The 17,596-nt window shown below is 40.7% G+C and overlaps 1 protein-coding gene across 12 annotated transcripts in view; it reads left to right on the top strand.

The window, feature by feature from the left end:
- PDLIM5 (PDZ and LIM domain 5) overlaps window positions 1–17,596 on the top strand; it is a 100,577-nt gene that overhangs the window by 20,069 nt on the left and 62,912 nt on the right. For all 12 annotated transcript variants that reach the window (XM_082051850.1, XM_082051849.1, XM_082051859.1 and 9 more), the window contains exon 3: window positions 14,725–14,876. In XM_082051850.1, coding sequence (XP_081907976.1) covers window positions 14,725–14,876 — 152 coding nt within the window. The remainder of the gene's footprint in view (window positions 1–14,724; window positions 14,877–17,596) is intronic.

The following is a 17,596-nucleotide window of genomic DNA, read 5'->3' as shown; positions in this document are numbered from 1 at the left end:
ATGTTTCATAGAGGGGAAAGCGTTTGACTGAAATTGGATTTTTGGGCAACCATATCAAAATATTTTAACTGGATGATATTAACAATTTGAAAAGAGCATTTAAAATTATTTCATTATGCAGAAATAACCCAGGAGGCTTTTATGCCAGTCAAGTTATCGTTCCATCAACCAAGAAGGAGATCAGATTAGTTGGATAAATAAATAAATATGCTTTTCGTTGGGAGACAGTGGTGAGCTGTTTGACTAGTATTAATTTCTTCATGCATTGTGCCTCAGAAAACTTGAGTTTGCCTGGGATTGCTTTGTAATTACTTGTATTTATGTGGTTCACAATATTTCTCAAAACTCTTTCCCAGTTTTGAAGCGTTTCCTCCAGCATTGCAAGTTTTGCCTTCATGGTTCAGAGAGCTGCTGAGCCACCACCACTGCTCATCCCTTCAGAAAAATACACTTGGTTTTCATTTTTGCTGGGTAATATTGTCAGCTTTTCGATTAGTGTTACGGGGTGTGCATATCCTAAAAATTAGATTTCCAGGAGAACTACCTATGACGGCAGGGCATTGCATTATTGAAGTGTCATGTTTAATTAGATAAGCTGGAAGGTTGCAGGTTGGTGAGGTTTGCCTGATCCCACCCTATAAAAGCTTCCTTACCTGTGCTGGGAAATTAACTTTCCCCTGTTACTTACCTGAGTTAGATTCAGTGATGTTAATATAAAGCAAGATGCTATGACTAGTCAGGCTTAATGAATCTTTACTTCCTCTGATACCTTCCTTTTCTTCTTGTGTGCCCTTTTATACGCAGTGATCTGGGTTGCCCTCCCTTTCCACAGGTGTAATTAGCAGACCCTGATGAATGTGATAAGTCGTTTTGTTTCCCAGCAGGTTGTACTTGATCACTGCCCCTTCTGCTGTTGCTACATCGGTCTTGTACTTTGATCGGGGTGATGAAAACCAGTTCTGCCTGTGCTGCATCTGTAACAGGGAAGAAATGACAGCTACTCCATGTTCTTTTATTTTTGTTTGCATCAGTAGCTTGGTCTAATCTGGAAGAAAAAAAGAGCATGTTCTGCTTTAAGCTTTGTTTATTCAGAATTTTTTTTCCCCCTCAATTTAATAATAATGTGTAATAGCCCTTTTCTCCCCTGTACACATCTTGTGCTGCTGTCATTTTTATTTGGATTTTATATGCTTTCCATTCTCAAAGGTTTGAGCTTCCTCATTCCAGTTAAGCACTGAGGCCTGAAGGAGTGAACTCAGTTTTCTGAAGGGCTTGAAATGCAACTTCTCAGCAGTTCTCTTAGTGGTATCATACTCTTCAACATGACTCATTGCTACAAAATACAGCACTGCCGGTGCCAGTCTTTCCCCTTGGCATTCTTCAGTTTGTTTAGTTAATGAGCAAAGCACTTCAGAGGTAATTAAATGCTTTGTAAACTTCGTGTTAGTGAGAAGTTCCTATAAGTGGAAGAGTGAAGTCTTCCAGATGCTCTCGGATGGCAAGATACGTGTAGACACGGAGAGTGGCTGTGCTGTTGGCTCCTGTGGATGCACAAGGGCCTGTCCCCTTCAGAAGGCCACTTTCCTGGGGACAATGTCCACTTCTGGGAGCTGGTGGTGCAAGCACCCAGAATGGAGACTTGGAAGTCACTGGGTGTCTGGTCCTGATGTGAGATGGGAATTTGGGTTGTGTTTGGCCAGTAAATCCTGGTTGGATTAACAAATTGCTGCATAAATGACTTCTCACAATATCAGTAAGGGCGTGAGCCCACACACATGCACAGACAGATACGGGAGAGCAGGATTGACCCTGTCAATGCTTCTCCTGTCGATGAACATCCTAGTGAGGGTGCTGAAGCATCCGTGTCCATCATCCTTCATGTCTGCTTACCGTGTTCATGCATTGATCTGGAAACATTTGTGAGACTCCAGTTTCTCCCCTTTCCTACAAGTCCTGGTTTGGATGCTGCTGTTTCCCAGTCTTTAGGAATATGTGCAGCAACATGTGGCCCTGGAGGAGACCATGTTACTTTCTGCTTTACTGTTGTCAACACTGAGCCTTTTGTATGGAACTCTTGGGAAGTATGGTCATTAATGCCATCAGTGTCTCTAAACAGTGTGCGAGGTAGAGGGGCTTGGGGGTGGTCTTGCAATTGCGGGGGGAGGTTATGTGTAAAATTAATTGGTTGACATCAAATCCATAAGGGTGTCTTGCTAATATCTGGCTCAGACTTTGCTAGTATCAGCTAGAGTTCTCTACAGAAACTGCAGTTCGGCACCACAGTCTCATGGAGGGTGCTCAGACCTGTGTGCTCTGTATTTCTTTAAGGACTTACTCCTTCAATCTTTCCCTTGGACCAGAGACTTCCAGTTGCATGAAGTTTTTTTGTAGTAAGGAACTGACCTCTGGGTTAAAACCACAAATTCCATATCAGTTCATACTCCAAGAAATATATATGTTGTAAGAAGGAACTTGGGTGTCTTCATTAGACCTAATTGCCCTGCCAGGTCACAGGTGTCCTTACATGAAAGGGAAAAGAGAAAAACCTGTAAAGCTGTGCTAACCTAATATTCCCTTCACCTTCTTTGTGAGTGGGAATGAAGGTATGTTTCTGAGATGATGTTTTAGTTCCAAGGTTTCCAGCTTTATTCATTTTCCTGCTTTGGTCATGCTTGTTGTCCCCTCTTGCTTGTATGGTTTTCTTGATTTCTTCATCCCTGGACTCAAAAAGCAGTGCAAAAGGTGCTTTTGTAATCTGCAAGAAGGCTTGGATAGCAGGTCTCTTCTGAGAGAAGCTGTATTATTTTCTAAGGTGAAATATTTGCCCTATTGAACTACTAAATAGTAACTCTGTTAGTGCATTCTTCATTTTTGCTTAAGAAGAGATTGTGGAAGATGTTTGTCTCCTCCTTCAATTTTTGTGCCCGTGTGGCTGTTGTTTGAGTTGGTGACTTGTAGCATAACGCAAAGAAATCAGAACATGGTGGTGTACATAAAGGTATAGCATCCTTCTCTGGTTAGTGCTTGGAGATGTTTAAGGACAATCTTACTGGAAAGCATCTCCAACTAATATATATTGCAGGTCTCTCTTGTTCAGGATTCATTTAGTGATATAACCAATTGCAAGACTCCTACTGATATTACTAGGAGTTTAGCAGGTATGTAATAGAGTTATTTTATGAGTGAAATAAAACTTCAAAGTAAGAATTTATGCATATTCAAATAATTTTAGTATCAAATTCAAGTAAGGATAGATCTTATTTTTTTCTGTAACCATGTCTGTGCTAATGTCTGTCTTCAAAGTTCTTATCACAATGTGCCCTTGTTCTTATTAATGTATGAGAATGCTATGTTCTTAACATACTTAGGATGCTATAATTCTGTTAAGTTGCCATTTAAATCTAGCAGCTTAGAAGACAGAGAAAACATCCCCGTGCTCCTGGAAAAGCGAAGCTTTTAGTGGCTTAGAGGTTTGGGCTGTAACCGAACACTGGCGAGAGGTATGAAACACGTCCAGACCGCCCGGGCTCTGCAAGAGCCGCTCAGGGACACGGGCTGTAAATCTGGGGCCTCCCTTTGGTGGGTTGTATAATTTTAAGATATCTGATGCCTTCAAATAGGTGGCTGGAGAGGAATGTATGAAGCTGTTAACTTCAAGAAAGACATGATAGATGGCTGTGTGAAGAGCTCGGATCCTTCTGTAGCTTATTTTCATTGTCCCGCTGAACCAGTTTGGCTTTTAAAAACCAGTTGACTAAAAATGATGTATTTCTGAGGACAAAAAGCTTTCCCCTAAAATTGGTTTGTTCAACAGGCAGTAAATATGCAAATGGTGCATTTTAGGATCAGAGCGATGTGACCCTTAATGTCAGCAGCTCATATGACATGAGGACATTGCTTGTCAAAGGTCACTGGTTGCATGTTAAGTGTCACTTTCTGCTTCCATATGTGTGGTTATTCCTGCAGAAGCAGGACCAGGGATGCTATTGCAGTTTGGTGATTGATAAAGTGCGCCTTGAATGGTGGTCTTGCGTGGGAAGACATTGGACTTTTCTGATTCTGTGATGGCCTTTGAATAATGTGTCTTACCCTGCAAGGTGATGTTTGGAAATTAAAGTTAAAGCTGGAGCTTCAGCAGTTTTGGGAAGTGTTTGCATTCCCTGTCTCACCTCAGTACATGGGGCTGGTTTTGCTTGGTTGAGTTTCTCCTCACATCCCAAGTTTTGCAGCCAAAAGTTGGTTTGGGGCTGATGCAGAGGATCACCTTTGAGGATAAGCTTTCAGCAGTGAACATCTCTGATTTATTATAAGTACCCTTTCAATTTCAAAACATCCTTTCCATCTTTCTTCTACTGAAGGGGATGTAATAGCCCATACTCCCAGCTTTCACCAGAGCTTGTGAGTGGCCTATGCAAACTTGAGGTGTGCAAAATTCAGTTACGTTTGGGGTAATATGGTGAGAAAGAAGGACAAGCTGTCATGGCCATCACCAAAATAGTGGTCAAAAAGGACATTATAATAAGGGCCAGAAACTTTGCTCTTCATTTGGTGGAGCTGATGCAGAATTCAAGCAGAAGCAAGCCCAACCAACTAGCTAAAAAAAACCCCTCAATTTAAGTACTGATTTTTATTTACTTATTTATTTTTATTCCGTAGATGTGACAAAGTAGTAAAGTTGACAATGAATTTTTAGGGTGGGTTTCTTTTTCTGCATCTTCATTTTGCAGTGTCCTGATTTTAGCTTTGGTACCATAGAGCTCAGAGATCACGACATAGAAATTTCCTTTTCATTTATATAGATGTGTGTATAAAATAAATATTTATACATAAATATTTACTTAAAGAATTTGTGTATAACACCATCTATAGTAATATATCCAGTGTTTTAAATACATATATAAATAAATGTATATATGAAAACCCAACACCTGGAACTGTATAAACAAATAATGTAAAACTGATGTTTAAAGTCAAGTAAGCTAGAACAGTGTTGTGTGTATAATTATGTAATTTAGAAATGGAAAATTAAATTTGAAATTATGTTTTCATGAGCTTTATTAGCACATGAAGATTTTTGTGTCTTGGCTATATAAACAGGTGGTATGAATTTATGAAAACAGTGCGCAACTCCTCTAAAATGTGTCTCTTGTTTTCTGAGGGTTTTTTATTGGGCTTATTTTCTGCAGTATTTTATACTTTGGGATTTCAGCCAATACGTGTCTGACTTAAAATAAACTACTGCGGTAATATTCCCTTGACATATAAAAGTCAAGATATCCATTAGGATTTACTTATGTCCCCTATTTCTGTTTTATTTCTTTGTGCTAGAAGTTTGCGTTGGACTAATCTTGAGGAGTTTTCTCTGCATTACATTAAACGAAGGCACATACATACAGGACTGTGCTTTCATTGATCTGGCGTATCTCTCAGCACATCAGTGTATTGGGCATAATTGGTTTAATCACTACTTTCCACACACTTCAGAGCACACTTATTTATCAGAGCTGTCTTCTTTCACAGGTTTAAGATTGGCTTTTTCTTCTGCATTACCAAAGGAACATGCCATAAGCATTAGTGCCTCTAGTCTTAAAACATGGACCCTCTCTTGGTGGAGCATGGTTGAGTTGGACCTTGATGCATTTCTTCTGCACTCATGGAATCATTTCAGTTGGAAGAGACCCTCAGGATCACAGAGTCCAACCATAACGTAACCCAACTCTGTCACTAAATCATGTGCCTAAGAACCTCGTCTAAACGCCTTTTAAACCCCTCCAGGGATGGTGACTCCACCACTGCCCTGGCCATCCTGTTCCAATGCCTGACAACCCTTTCTGTGAATAATTGTTTCATAATATCCAATGTAAACCTCCCCTGGTGCAACTTGAGGCCATTTCCTCTTGTCCTACCACTTGCTACTTGGGAGAAGAGACCAACCCCCCGCCATGCTACAACCTCCTTTCAGGCAGTTGTAGAGGGAGATAAGGTCTCCCCTCAGCTCCTGTTCTCCAGGCTGAACCCCCAGGTCTCTCAGCTGCTCCTTATAAGACTCTTTCTCTCCAGGGAGAGCTGGCAGAGGTGTAAATCTGAGTCTTCGACCTTTTCGGCTGCTGGTTATAATGCCAACAGCATTTGTTCACTTCTTTTAAATTTATGACTCCTAAATGTCGCAAAACTTTGTGTGGGTGATGGGTTGTGGTAGGTTCTCATGGCTTTTCTTGAAAATGGACTTTGCTACAGCTTCTGCAGAGTGCCAGCTTGGGGTGGCATTCAGGTGAGCAGATGATTTGTGCTCATAAGCAATACTTGCAGTGCCTGAACTTGCCTCCGTTTTCCTTTTCACTTATGCGGTGCAGCTCATCATTATCTTGATCCTTTGAAGCAAGCCAGTTGTTTCCTACATGTTAATGCATGCCTGGTTTGTTTCCGGATAGGAGAATGTGAAACAGCAGCTGGTTTGTCGCGAGGGGTTCAATTTGTAGTAGTGTCTTCTTGCCACTGACTGTTAGTTTTTGTCAGATGAGTTTTTGGTTCACGCTTTCCCCGCTTAACTCTCCTTGGCTTCATTGGTTGTGTTTCCTTCTCTCTACTGCCGTTTGTGAGGCTGCTCTTCATCCTATGAATGGGACTGCAAGGCAAAAAAAAATTAAATACCTTTAAATTATGCAGTATAAAGTATTATTCCTAAATTAGATGTTCTGGAAAGCATGGGGTGATTGCATCGCATTTGATGCATGAAAAGCAGATCCCGTTAAGAGGGACTAAATCATAGACCATGAAAATCTTATGAAAATAAGATGACACTTATTGGACAACCATCTCCTTGATAACCCTGCTGGCCCAAGTAGTGGAATTAATTTTATCATCTGTAAATGAAGAAAAATAATCCTGTTTGGGAAAGCAGTACACCATTATATGCACTTTAGACCTTCATATGCATGGCAATTAATTTCTTCTTTGTAAGAACATTTAAGCTCCATTAGAGAAAATCAACTTTTCCTTGTTTTAGGTTACTTCAGGAGGCCCCAGAAAGAAAACTTACCTAGTAACTTTCCACACTCTTTATTCCAAAAGAGGCAGACACTTAAAACTTCTGATGCAAATCGTGTGGCTGCTCCTCAACAGTCCCATGTATTTTCATACTTTGGTTATGAGCATTAATTTACACAAAAAAAATGCCAACCCTATAATTGGAAGAGAGACTCCACAGCCTTGCAGCTCCCAAAAGCTAAAGCAGCCATACGAAGTTGACGTTGCATTTCTAGCTACATTTTCATTCCATTTCCTCTTTCTGTCTCTCGGAGAAATTAAGTAGGCAGTAATTTTTACCCACTGGCATATAGTCTTCCAGGGAGAAATCTGGATTAGTTCTGTAAACTCTCCAAACAGAAGAATAATCTTCAGAGAGAAGACAGCCAGTTAAAATAAATAGGGCTCTAAGGCACGCTGGCAGCATGAGAACATGCCTGAGCTCCTTGAGAAAAGGCTTAAAGAAAGCTACTAATTTAGAGTCTTAAATATCTGCAGACATTCTGGCACTTGCCTGTAAATCATTTTCCATCACTTAAGTATTTGGAAAGCATATATTTTTTGGAATTGCCCATGCTCTTCTTGCAAATAGGATTTTAGCCACAATGTCTGAATTATTTTGCCTTGGTCCTTTTGACAGCTTATTTTTTGACATTGTGACATTGTTTCTACTCGAAATCAAAACATTGGTAGTGCGAGGTAATGGTTTGACATGATGATCTTGAAGGTCTTTTCCAACTTAAACGATTCTATGATTAGTTGTCTCCTGTTGCTCAGGGGACCCAAACTGTTGTCCATCCCATCTTGGTGACCATCTCTTTACCTCATTGTTCTCTTCAATGCTTCAAGTGTCTTGGTAAAGCAAGACCAGATGTTTCGTCTTGTTACGCGCCAAAGAGTTATGCTTGCACAGAGTAGTTTCTTTATTCCTTGTGTGATGCGAGGGTGAATTTTGACTCATTTTAATAATTCTTTGAATTCCACTTTTAACTTGTATGTCAGTACATGAAAACAAGTTTAAGCTACATGTAAAATACGTGAAATGCATTGGAACTTGTTGCTGTATGTGTAGCTTGCTGCTTCCATTTCATGTGGGCAAGTTCAGAAGCAGGGATCATCTGCTGCTGCATTTGCAGTGGTGATGCTGTCTTGGTGTTATGTCAAAAATCAAAGCTGAAGGCACCTTTTGTGAAGCCATTTGCCTCTGTTTCCTTAAGTCCTGCAGCATTGGGTTGTTGTAAGGAATGGGGAGAGGTAGCAGAGATGAAACGTGCTCCTGCAAATGTGGAGCTGCAAGAAAACCATGATCAGTCAAGCCATGACAAGTGAAGTGGCACCAGCTAATAACCCTTTTGTCATCGGTGTGTGGAAACTGTTCCTGCTTAATAACAACCTGTTCTTGGGCAAGCAAGGGAAGCTGAGGGCTGCTGCTTCTGCTTGACTCCCTTGGCATTGAAGTTGATCTTTTTAGTGTTAGTTAATTGAAAAATAAGAGCGCATATCCAACACACCCTGTGCATTGTGCAGTTACCTTGTTTTGTAAACTTAATTTATATTTTTGGATCCTTTTGTGCATCAATGCATTTCTTTGTAAGAGTACTTAACTATACGTGGTGCCTCCTTTGTTTTTAGAGCTATCACCCTCTCATGCTCCTCTTAGGTGCATAGCTCCGTGTTTGGTGCATGCAAGGATGGATAAAGAGAGTGATGGGTGTCTATATGTGACAGTTTATTTGAAGTGCAAACGCAAGTTACGTTTTTCCTTTGTGGAGTGCATTAGATGGATGTTAAAGGCTGAAATACAGCAAGAGAAAATTTTTCAGAAGAAAAAAGAGAGGAGTGAAACCATGTCTTTTTTTTTTCTAAAACCTGTGAACCCACAGGCATGTTTGTGCAGAAGGAAAACTCAGACTTTGTGTCAGGTTTTGTTTCACGTGATTTCTGAATGCGAGACTACAGGAATACACAGCACAATCACATTAAAATGCATGTTGTTGTCAGTGTTACTGCTGAGGATAAATAGCGGAGAATGAAATGCAAGGGGTGGTTTTCTGGGTTCTTCACTGGCAGAATGACTGGATGCGTGTGGGCTCTTCCCACTGTTTTCCTGCGGGCTGTGATGAGTTGAAGGGCTGTTTTGGGGTGTGTATGTGTTTCTGCTGTGTATGGAGGAAAAGGGACGAAGCAAAGCTGGAGGACCTGGGGGAACAGGCAGGGCCAGGGTGGTATCTGCTCCAGATGGAGAATTAGGGTGGGTTTGTACTTGCACATTATAGATAATGATTATTGATATGTTCTGCACACATTAGGTTGCAGCTTTATAAATCAGTCTGGAAGCACCCTTAAAGTTACAGCAAGAAAAAGAAGGGAAATAAAGTCTTACAGGAGCACGTGGGAGTATGGCCTCATGGAGTGAGGTGAGGGTAGGGGGTCCTGATGGTCATATGGAGTGAAAGACTGTTAATCAGAAGTTTGGGGCTTTTTCTTGTTCTAAACTAATTTTGAGCCCTGCTTGATTTGGGGAAAACCTTCAGCTTATTTGCAGGAGTGCCTCGTAACCCCTTTGAGAGCTGGTTGTGTCAGCGATTTCCACTGCAAAACTCTTACAACTCAGCTGTATAAATTTGATCTGGACTTTAAAGTTGGCATGTATGGTCTTGATTTGGAAGCAAGTACCGAGGCTGGCTGGCTAATCTGTTGGGTATGTGAGTAATATTGCTGTAGTGAAGGCTGCGAGGAATATGATACAGCTCCCCGTTTTCCATTGAGCGTGGAGGAAGCTTATTTGCCACAAAGAGCAGGTGCTCCCATGGCTCTTTTTTCATACAAAAGCTACACCCCAAGTGTCCCAAACCTGTTGGGAGTCTGGAGTGTAGGTTGGGGCTTTTACTTCCTTCCTAGGAGGGAAAGAGGTGAGGAAGGGCTTGTGCAACCACCCCTTTAGGGAGGACACACTGGAGCAGAGTGATACCCAATTTGTGCTTTTGCTGCTGAGATGTTGGTGCTGGGACCACCCATCAGGATCCATACTGGACGTGCACAATGTGTGTGAGGGATTCTTTTTTTTTTTTTTTTCTTTTTTTTTTTAATTATTATTATTTAAAATACCTTAATATAGGGAAGGACGTAGACTGAAAGAGAAGCAAGAGTGGCAATGATGCGAAGATCATCACCTGGTTGCCTTCTGCTTTGATGATGCATGTCTTTGAATTGAATTGCTGTATCCAACCACTATCAGAGATGCTCAAGGGGTAAAAATGGAACTGGAGGGATTTCAGATAGCCTAGGGAGGGGTAAATTGGGAGCAACGAATTACATTCTGAGAGAAAGCTGCAGATGATGTTGCAAGATGTCTTTGTAATGTTGGGACCATTATTTACTGTCAGACTATAAAATAGTTGATTTGGGAAAGTGGTTGTGATGCACCATCACACAGTCAGTTGCAGCTGGGATTGATTCTAGGTGGTGTGGAAAACATAAAAGCGCAGCTTCCATCTCTAGTCAAATAGACTTTGTCTTAAGAGTAACTGCAATTTGTGTGTTGCTTATTAGTGTATAAAAGCTAAATAATGGCAGTAAAAAGGTGCTTGTCAGGTTTTCTTCTTAGTCATGCGAGGAAAAATAGATGGTTATATGTAAATTAGAAATGAATTAAGCTACAAATTACATTGATTCAGAGATAGATGCATGTGTATGTGCACACACAAAATTTTCCTGGAAAGGATCTCTTAAAATATCTCATTAAAGCTTGAAATTTAAAAAGTGATTTTTCTGGCTGTTTTTTTCTTGATGTTGATTACTGCAAAACAAAATAATAGGCTGGCTAAATTTAGCTGAAGGAAACAGTTGTATTCCAGGGTGTTTTGGGCTGCTTGCTTGTAAAAACCTGAGGCACAGAGCTACACTGAGATCACTTTTCATACTGTTGCTTTTGAAGTTGGTCGTTGATCAAGGACTGGTTTACTTTTGCTTTATCTCCATTTGGAGTGTATTTTAGAACAGCATTTGCAGTTTTGGTGTTCCGATGTTTAAAACAAAAAGAACAAGTAAAACTTTTATTTTATTGATCAGAAATATAGAAATCTAATATTACTTGGGTGATTTATGTTTATTAAAAAGCGTCCTGTGCATCTCTGGATGGCGTAGACTGGCTTTTTGCTTTTGATTGCTGCTGAGGGGCTGAAAAGAGGTTTTGCTGCTGGGGCTGTGGGAGTGATTGGCCTCAGCAGGTGTCTGGTCATGAAACGTGTCTCCTGCTGCCTCCCCCTCGTCTCCAAATGAGCTTTCCAGAGAACAAGAGATGTGGAATCGAGTAGGAGGAAACATTTCTGGTTTGGCCATTTTTGGAGCTTTAAAGTCTGCTGGTTCACATCAAACAAAGGTCTCATTATTTTGTAGCTGTAATTCATGCTTGATTTTAAAATCTTGCCTTGTTCTGTGAATGCAGAATTAAAACAGCTCAATCAAGGGCTTGGAGAATATTCATGGTGCTTAGAAATTAGTGTGATTTGTAGGTAGCCAGTTTTATAATTTTAATGCTATATTTCTCTGTACATACACCTTGGTGAATTGATTCAATTTGTTTGCACGTGTATCTTTAATAAAGGCATGTTTTAAGGATATGCAATTTTCCCACTAGGAATTAAGCATCAGGGTTTATGATTTTGCTTTTGTCCATTAGTTTACCAGTCTTTTGGTATTTCAGCAACAGGTAACACTACACAGGCTGCTTCAAAAAGATGAACCCAATTTCAAAGCAGCTTATTTCATGATGGTGACATGTTACAATTACACAAAATTCACAGATGATTTAATGAGTTATCAAGTAACGGTAATAATCTGAAACTCTATGCCCTGCCCTTTCAAATGGTAAGAGTTTTGTTCACGGGCCGTTTGTGGTTGCAGAGATAGAGGGATTTCAAACTGGGTCCATCTTTTTGATACACCCTGTAGTTTACTGGTGACTGCCAGATAGTTTTACGAAGATAAGGTTGAATTTACAGTTTAAGAAGAAAATTGCTCATACAGGACCAAAAAAACCCCACACCAAACTGGTACAAAAGTAGCAATGATTTACAAACACCATTTAAATATTTCCTATATATTAGCATCTACATCTTCTGCATCTGATGGAATTTCAAAATCTAGGAGAAAAAAAAATAAACAGAGTTAGCTTCCATTGTGACAAGGAATATGGTGAACATTTCTTTCAGTTTTGGTTTGAATATGTAGTTTTGCATGCATAATCGCAAGCATGTGTATGCATTTATTGTTTGTAATGATAACACGCAGAGAGCCTAAGAAGTGTCAAAACCGAGGCTTCTGTGCTATAAATATAAGCAGTATGGAAAAGATCAGATTTCAGGTGTCCTAATTCCTCCTGCTGCATTCAGTGTAGATGTTTATTTTATGTTTTTTTTTTTTTTTTTTTTTTGTATACCTGTTCTTGTGATTTAATTCCTCTTGCATTTGTGGTAAAACTCTGCCCTTGGTTCTCCACAAGCCCAAGGCTGCTGGCTGGTTCTCCCAGGGAAGACTCAAACCCTGGCTGAGATTTCCTAGAAGTACCAACCTCCAGGGGTCTGTCACTCTTCTCGGGACCCACTTGCTTTTTTCCCCTATTTCCAGGCTGCTTTTTCAGCCTGGGGTTTTGCTGAGATGATTTTACAGCTGTCTCCTGGGTGTACTTGCAAAGAGTTTCATCCCCAGTAGGCAACAGTTTAAGGGTGACCTCTTGAAAGCCAGGTGGTTAGTTGTGGGTTGATGTGTGTTAGCCAGCAGAATCAAACAGAAAAGTGTGGTGGTCTTATACATATATATATATATATATATATATATATATATATATATATATATATTTTTTTTTTAGTTATTCTATTTTATACTTCTTTGGATGATAAGGCTCATCCCTCCTCTCCCCAATACCCTGAAGCCTCTTTTTGAAGTCCTTTTGAAGTGTGTAGGTTGCTTTTTTCATCGCGAGTTACGATACGTGGACATCATGTGCGTTTGCGTATGTTCAGCGAAAGCTGGATTTTATTCACTTCAGCAGTGGCACCACAAAGCACAGCGATCCATTTGACCTTTAGCTTTTAGTGCCCTGACGTTCCTTTCCCTTTTCCAGACCTTGCTGGCAAATGTCAGCATGCTGTAATGCGTCGCTTTAGGGATCTGTTTATGGCAGGTTCTGCCCATCACCCAAAGGTTTGAGGACCTTCCCTATAAATAGTGACATTGGTCATAACTTTCTATATGCCTGCAGGGTTCCCTGATGTGTGTTTTGTAGTAACGGGGTCTCTTAGCTCAGAGTTTGTGTAGGAACAACTGACTTGTTCGTACACAAAGGTGAAGATTGTGTCTCTGGTATTTCACATTTTTCTACCCCTTTGCAATAGACAGTTATTACCTGCCCTGACTTCTCCTATTGGAGAGGTGAATGGTGACTATACTTCGTGGTTGGTCGTTGTCAAAAGGAATCACAATGAACCAAAACTTATTGTTCCCTGCTGAATGAAGGAAAACAGAGGCAGATAAAAAAATTACAGAGATTAAAGGCTTCCTTCTGCCTTCCTTTTAGAAGCTGCTCACCAGAGCGTGACTGTGGCCCAGGCTGAACTCTGCTTCTGGAAATAAAGAATTAATTCTGCTGTTTGCAGCACCTCCTAGAACACAGTGTTTTCTTCAAGGAACAGATTATTGTGCTTGCAGGCAAAGGAAAGAGTTGTGAGGTTTTGTCTGCACAGCACAAGCAGGGACAACTTCTTTACTGCAAGATAGGAGATATATCTGGAAACCAAGAGGGAATTTGCACCATCCAGGACAGCTCTTTGCAGCCGGTGATGAGATGATGAGCTGATTGAGGACCAGGGATGTAAATCAGTGCATAGATCTTGCCATGTGTTGCTTTATTTCCGTTCTTGGGAGTGAAGCTAGTTGAAATGCAGTGGCATCAGATGAAAAGATTTATTTATTGTTCAGTCGGGGTCAATAATGTGAACTTTACAAAGGTTTCTGTTGCAAGACTATTTTGTTCAAGTGGACCAAAGGCAGTTGGGCTGAACTTTGGCAGTGACCTTGGTCAAAGAGGCAGACGGCTCAAGAGGCCTTTCTTATTCTGGTCTGAATATACTGTGGGTCACTGGGGGCTATAAACCCACTGAAAGGCAAAACAAAGTCCTGTAACTGGTCTGTGATGTTGAACTTTTGACTTCCTTCTGGTTGCAGCTGGGGAAAAGTCAGCTTCACTATTAGTGAGTCTTCCACACACATGACCAGTCATTGACAGACACATGAACTTTGAAGAGGTTGTTTAGATGGAAAATCTAGAATGGAAAAAGCTGATTTACAGCCTTCCTCTTGCCTATTGTGAAAAAATTTAATATATGAAGAGAGAACTTGGCATTGAGGAAACTGTGTGTCCCTGTCCCTGCTTGTGTCTCATGGTGAATGTGCACAGATTCCAGCCAGTCAAGTAGAAGTGGAGTTTGATTTTGATAGGCAATAGCATGCAATGCTTTTCCTGTCACTCAACTGAAATAAGAACAAGAACCTATAAATGGTAATTCACCAGAAAGAAAGATAGTGCAGCAACTTCTTCCTCTGAAACAGCACCGTGAATAAGATATTGTGGTCCTGTGTGCAGAAAATAAAAATAGAAACCATCCAAGTTTCTCATGTACCATTCCTGTAATGTTTCAGCTTAACGATGGTGGCAAAGCAGCCCGAGCACACGTGGGGATAGGCGATGTGGTTCTCACCATTGACGGGATAAGCACGGATGGGATGACTCATCTAGAAGCACAGAACAAGATCAAGGCATGTACAGGCAATTTGAACATGACTCTGCAAAGGTAAGATACGATTGTTTGGAGGATCAAAACACATAAGTGGTTTGGCAAAGTGCATTGAGTTAAGTGGCCACAATTGAACAATATGCTGCTGTAGCCTGAAATGTATCATGACTTATAGCATTTCAGAAAACTGCTTAGATATTAATTATGTGAGTTGATGGAGATCTCTTCCAACCTCCTGTCACCTGTTCTATGTTGAATGTTCCTCTTCCTTTTGAGCTTCAGTTTTGTTAACAGTTTTAAAATCCCTTCCAATCTCTAACATTCTGTGATTCTGTGAAAATTTAAAACAGGTCTTATCCACGTTTTTTTTGCTCCCTCTCCCCTGACTGACATTGGGCACTTCTCTTTTGGGTCAAGTCCTACGTTGTCATTTTTATTAGCAATCAGAACAATGGATTTAAACAGTTAACCCTGAGTTATATGGATGAAAATACTGTAGCTTGAAGTCATGGGGAGAAGTGATACTACCATTCCTGAAACGTGCAGTTTATTGAATTTCAGGACACTGCTGTTAGCTTGGGACTCTGTTTTGGGAGGGGTTGGAAGAAGGGAGCAGGATGCTCATGTGTGGATTATTGGAACTGAAGCAGGAAGAGCAGCAGCACAAGGAAGAAATTGTTTCAACTTTCAAAAGTCTCCCAAGGCTAAATACTGGCTTTTATTAGAAGACGGCTATTTTTATTTAATGGTGTGACAGTCTTAGAGGAGTGTCTTCTGAAGCCATCACATAATGAGAACCATCTTGTTCCTTGATGACTGTTGGTTGAAGCTTGTAACAGTATCTCTTCACCAGTTACTACCTTTTTGGGCAAATTATCCCCTTTTTAATGAAAGAAGCACCTTTCTCTGAGAGTTCATTGGTATAAGAATAAAAGACATGACGTGGTTGTGGATCTGACAAACCTCTTTAGGGTGGTGGCGCTTGTTCCCAGCCCTAAGTGACGTGTAGTTGAACAGTTGTGTGAGTGCTTTCTTTTCTAAGAAGCTACAGTTCAGCCCTGCTTGTTTTTTCTTGTTTTTTTTTTTTTTTTTTCCTGTTGTCCTTCTCTACTTTGGTCCTTAGCTGCCCGTAACAAGGGATTCTCTTTGCTCAGCCTCTGAGGAAAGGAGCTTCTTGCAGTGTGGTTCTTGCCTAGGACATCTTCTCAGGTGAAACTTGTGAAGTTGGCATTAAAAGTTTCTTGATGAAACAGAGGTATTAGAGCAGCTCATCGGAAGAATCAGGCATCGTATCTAGCGTGTCGCTTGACCTGCTTGTCTCCTGGGTAGACAGAAAAGCATTTAGAAATGCACTTTCCAGGAGCCCACTGAGTCACTCCAGCAGGGGTGTGGGGGTTCAACCCACTTTCTCCTGTCCCCATAAACTGATGGGCAGGGTTAATATCAGATACAGGGAAGGAATAGTGGGTGTGTCTTGGTCAGGCAATAACTTGTCTGAGGCTGCTTCTTGTTGGGTGCAGGGATGAGTGGCTTGAAAAATCTAATTAATCACCAGTTAGCCCTTTCCCATCCTGTTCTCACCCTTCCTACCCAGTGTAGCATCTGACTCACCAGCATCTGCTACCTGAGGGCTTAAGGCTAAGTCAGGCTTAGACTAGCAGAAACTAAAGGAATAGCCTTGGTCCCAGCATCTGGGGGTGAGATAGATGTTGGTCTGCAGTCCCATGGTTTCAGCTGTTTCTAATTCTGCCCGCATCCCATGAAAACAAAGCCCTAGACAGTGCTCTCCCGGTTCCTCTCCTTGTGAAAACTTCCTTGCTCTGATTCAGGTTTACTTTGGTTGTTTATTTATTCTTTTTAGCTTGGAAGAAAGTGCTTCTTGGAGTCAGGCTGGCTCCTTCTAACTGCAGATGCTGGTGGCCCATGGGAAGGATGGCTTGCGTCTGTAAACAGGGTGGCAAGATAAACCATTTTATTATTGAGGGATCTCCATAATTATATTTTGCTTATCTTGCCTCTTCTCCCAAAACAATACCAGACTATGTTAAATATTTTGAGCTGTTATTGTTGGTGCGCAAGGTTAAAGAGATGCAGTCAATGCGAAACTATGGCCTTCAAAATGAGTTGTTGCCATAGATAGAAAAATCTAAGACATACTCCCTCTTTTTTTTTAAACTTCCCTGAGCTTTTGTCTACTTCCACACAGACTACTAATTGAACTACAATGCAAGAATGTTGAGGTTAGTCTGGAAAGCATTTATAAATTGTTTGATACTGCCCTAGTTTGCTGCTGCTTTAAAGGAACATAATGAGGTCCATGGAAAATGGAAGAACGTTATGGCTTGAGCTAATGGCTTTTGCACTGGAACTGTGTTTACGTGCTGTTCTACAGAAGATGTGAAAGAACTCAGTTTGGTCAAATTAGTCATAGGAACCAGAATACGTTTCATAAGTTTTTGGTGGTAGCACTGAGCGACCTTAATTCATGCTAAGTTGTAAGAAGTGCTGTGCACTCATCTATGGGTGCCTGCTATACTCTTGATCAGTTCTAATTTGACACAGATTCATGTGGAATATGTGGAAATTATAATATAGTTGTGCAGACATAAGTGTAATGTGACAATAATGGCAATATGGGGATGTCAGAGACGGGGCTGGATGTGCTGTTTGCTGGAGAGGGACTAACCAAAATAATCAGTAGTTATTTGAATAAGAAACTTTTGTGAGTCTACGTGGCAAAGGTGAGAGAGGAAATTCTTTATGATCAGCTTCCTTAA

The sequence above is a fragment of the Streptopelia decaocto genome (genome assembly GCF_964273445.1).
Source record: "Streptopelia decaocto genome assembly, chromosome: 4".
NCBI lineage: Eukaryota > Metazoa > Chordata > Aves > Columbiformes > Columbidae > Streptopelia > Streptopelia decaocto.
The sequence above is the reverse complement of the archived record's forward strand: the minus strand, read 5'-3'. Positions and strand labels throughout refer to the sequence as shown.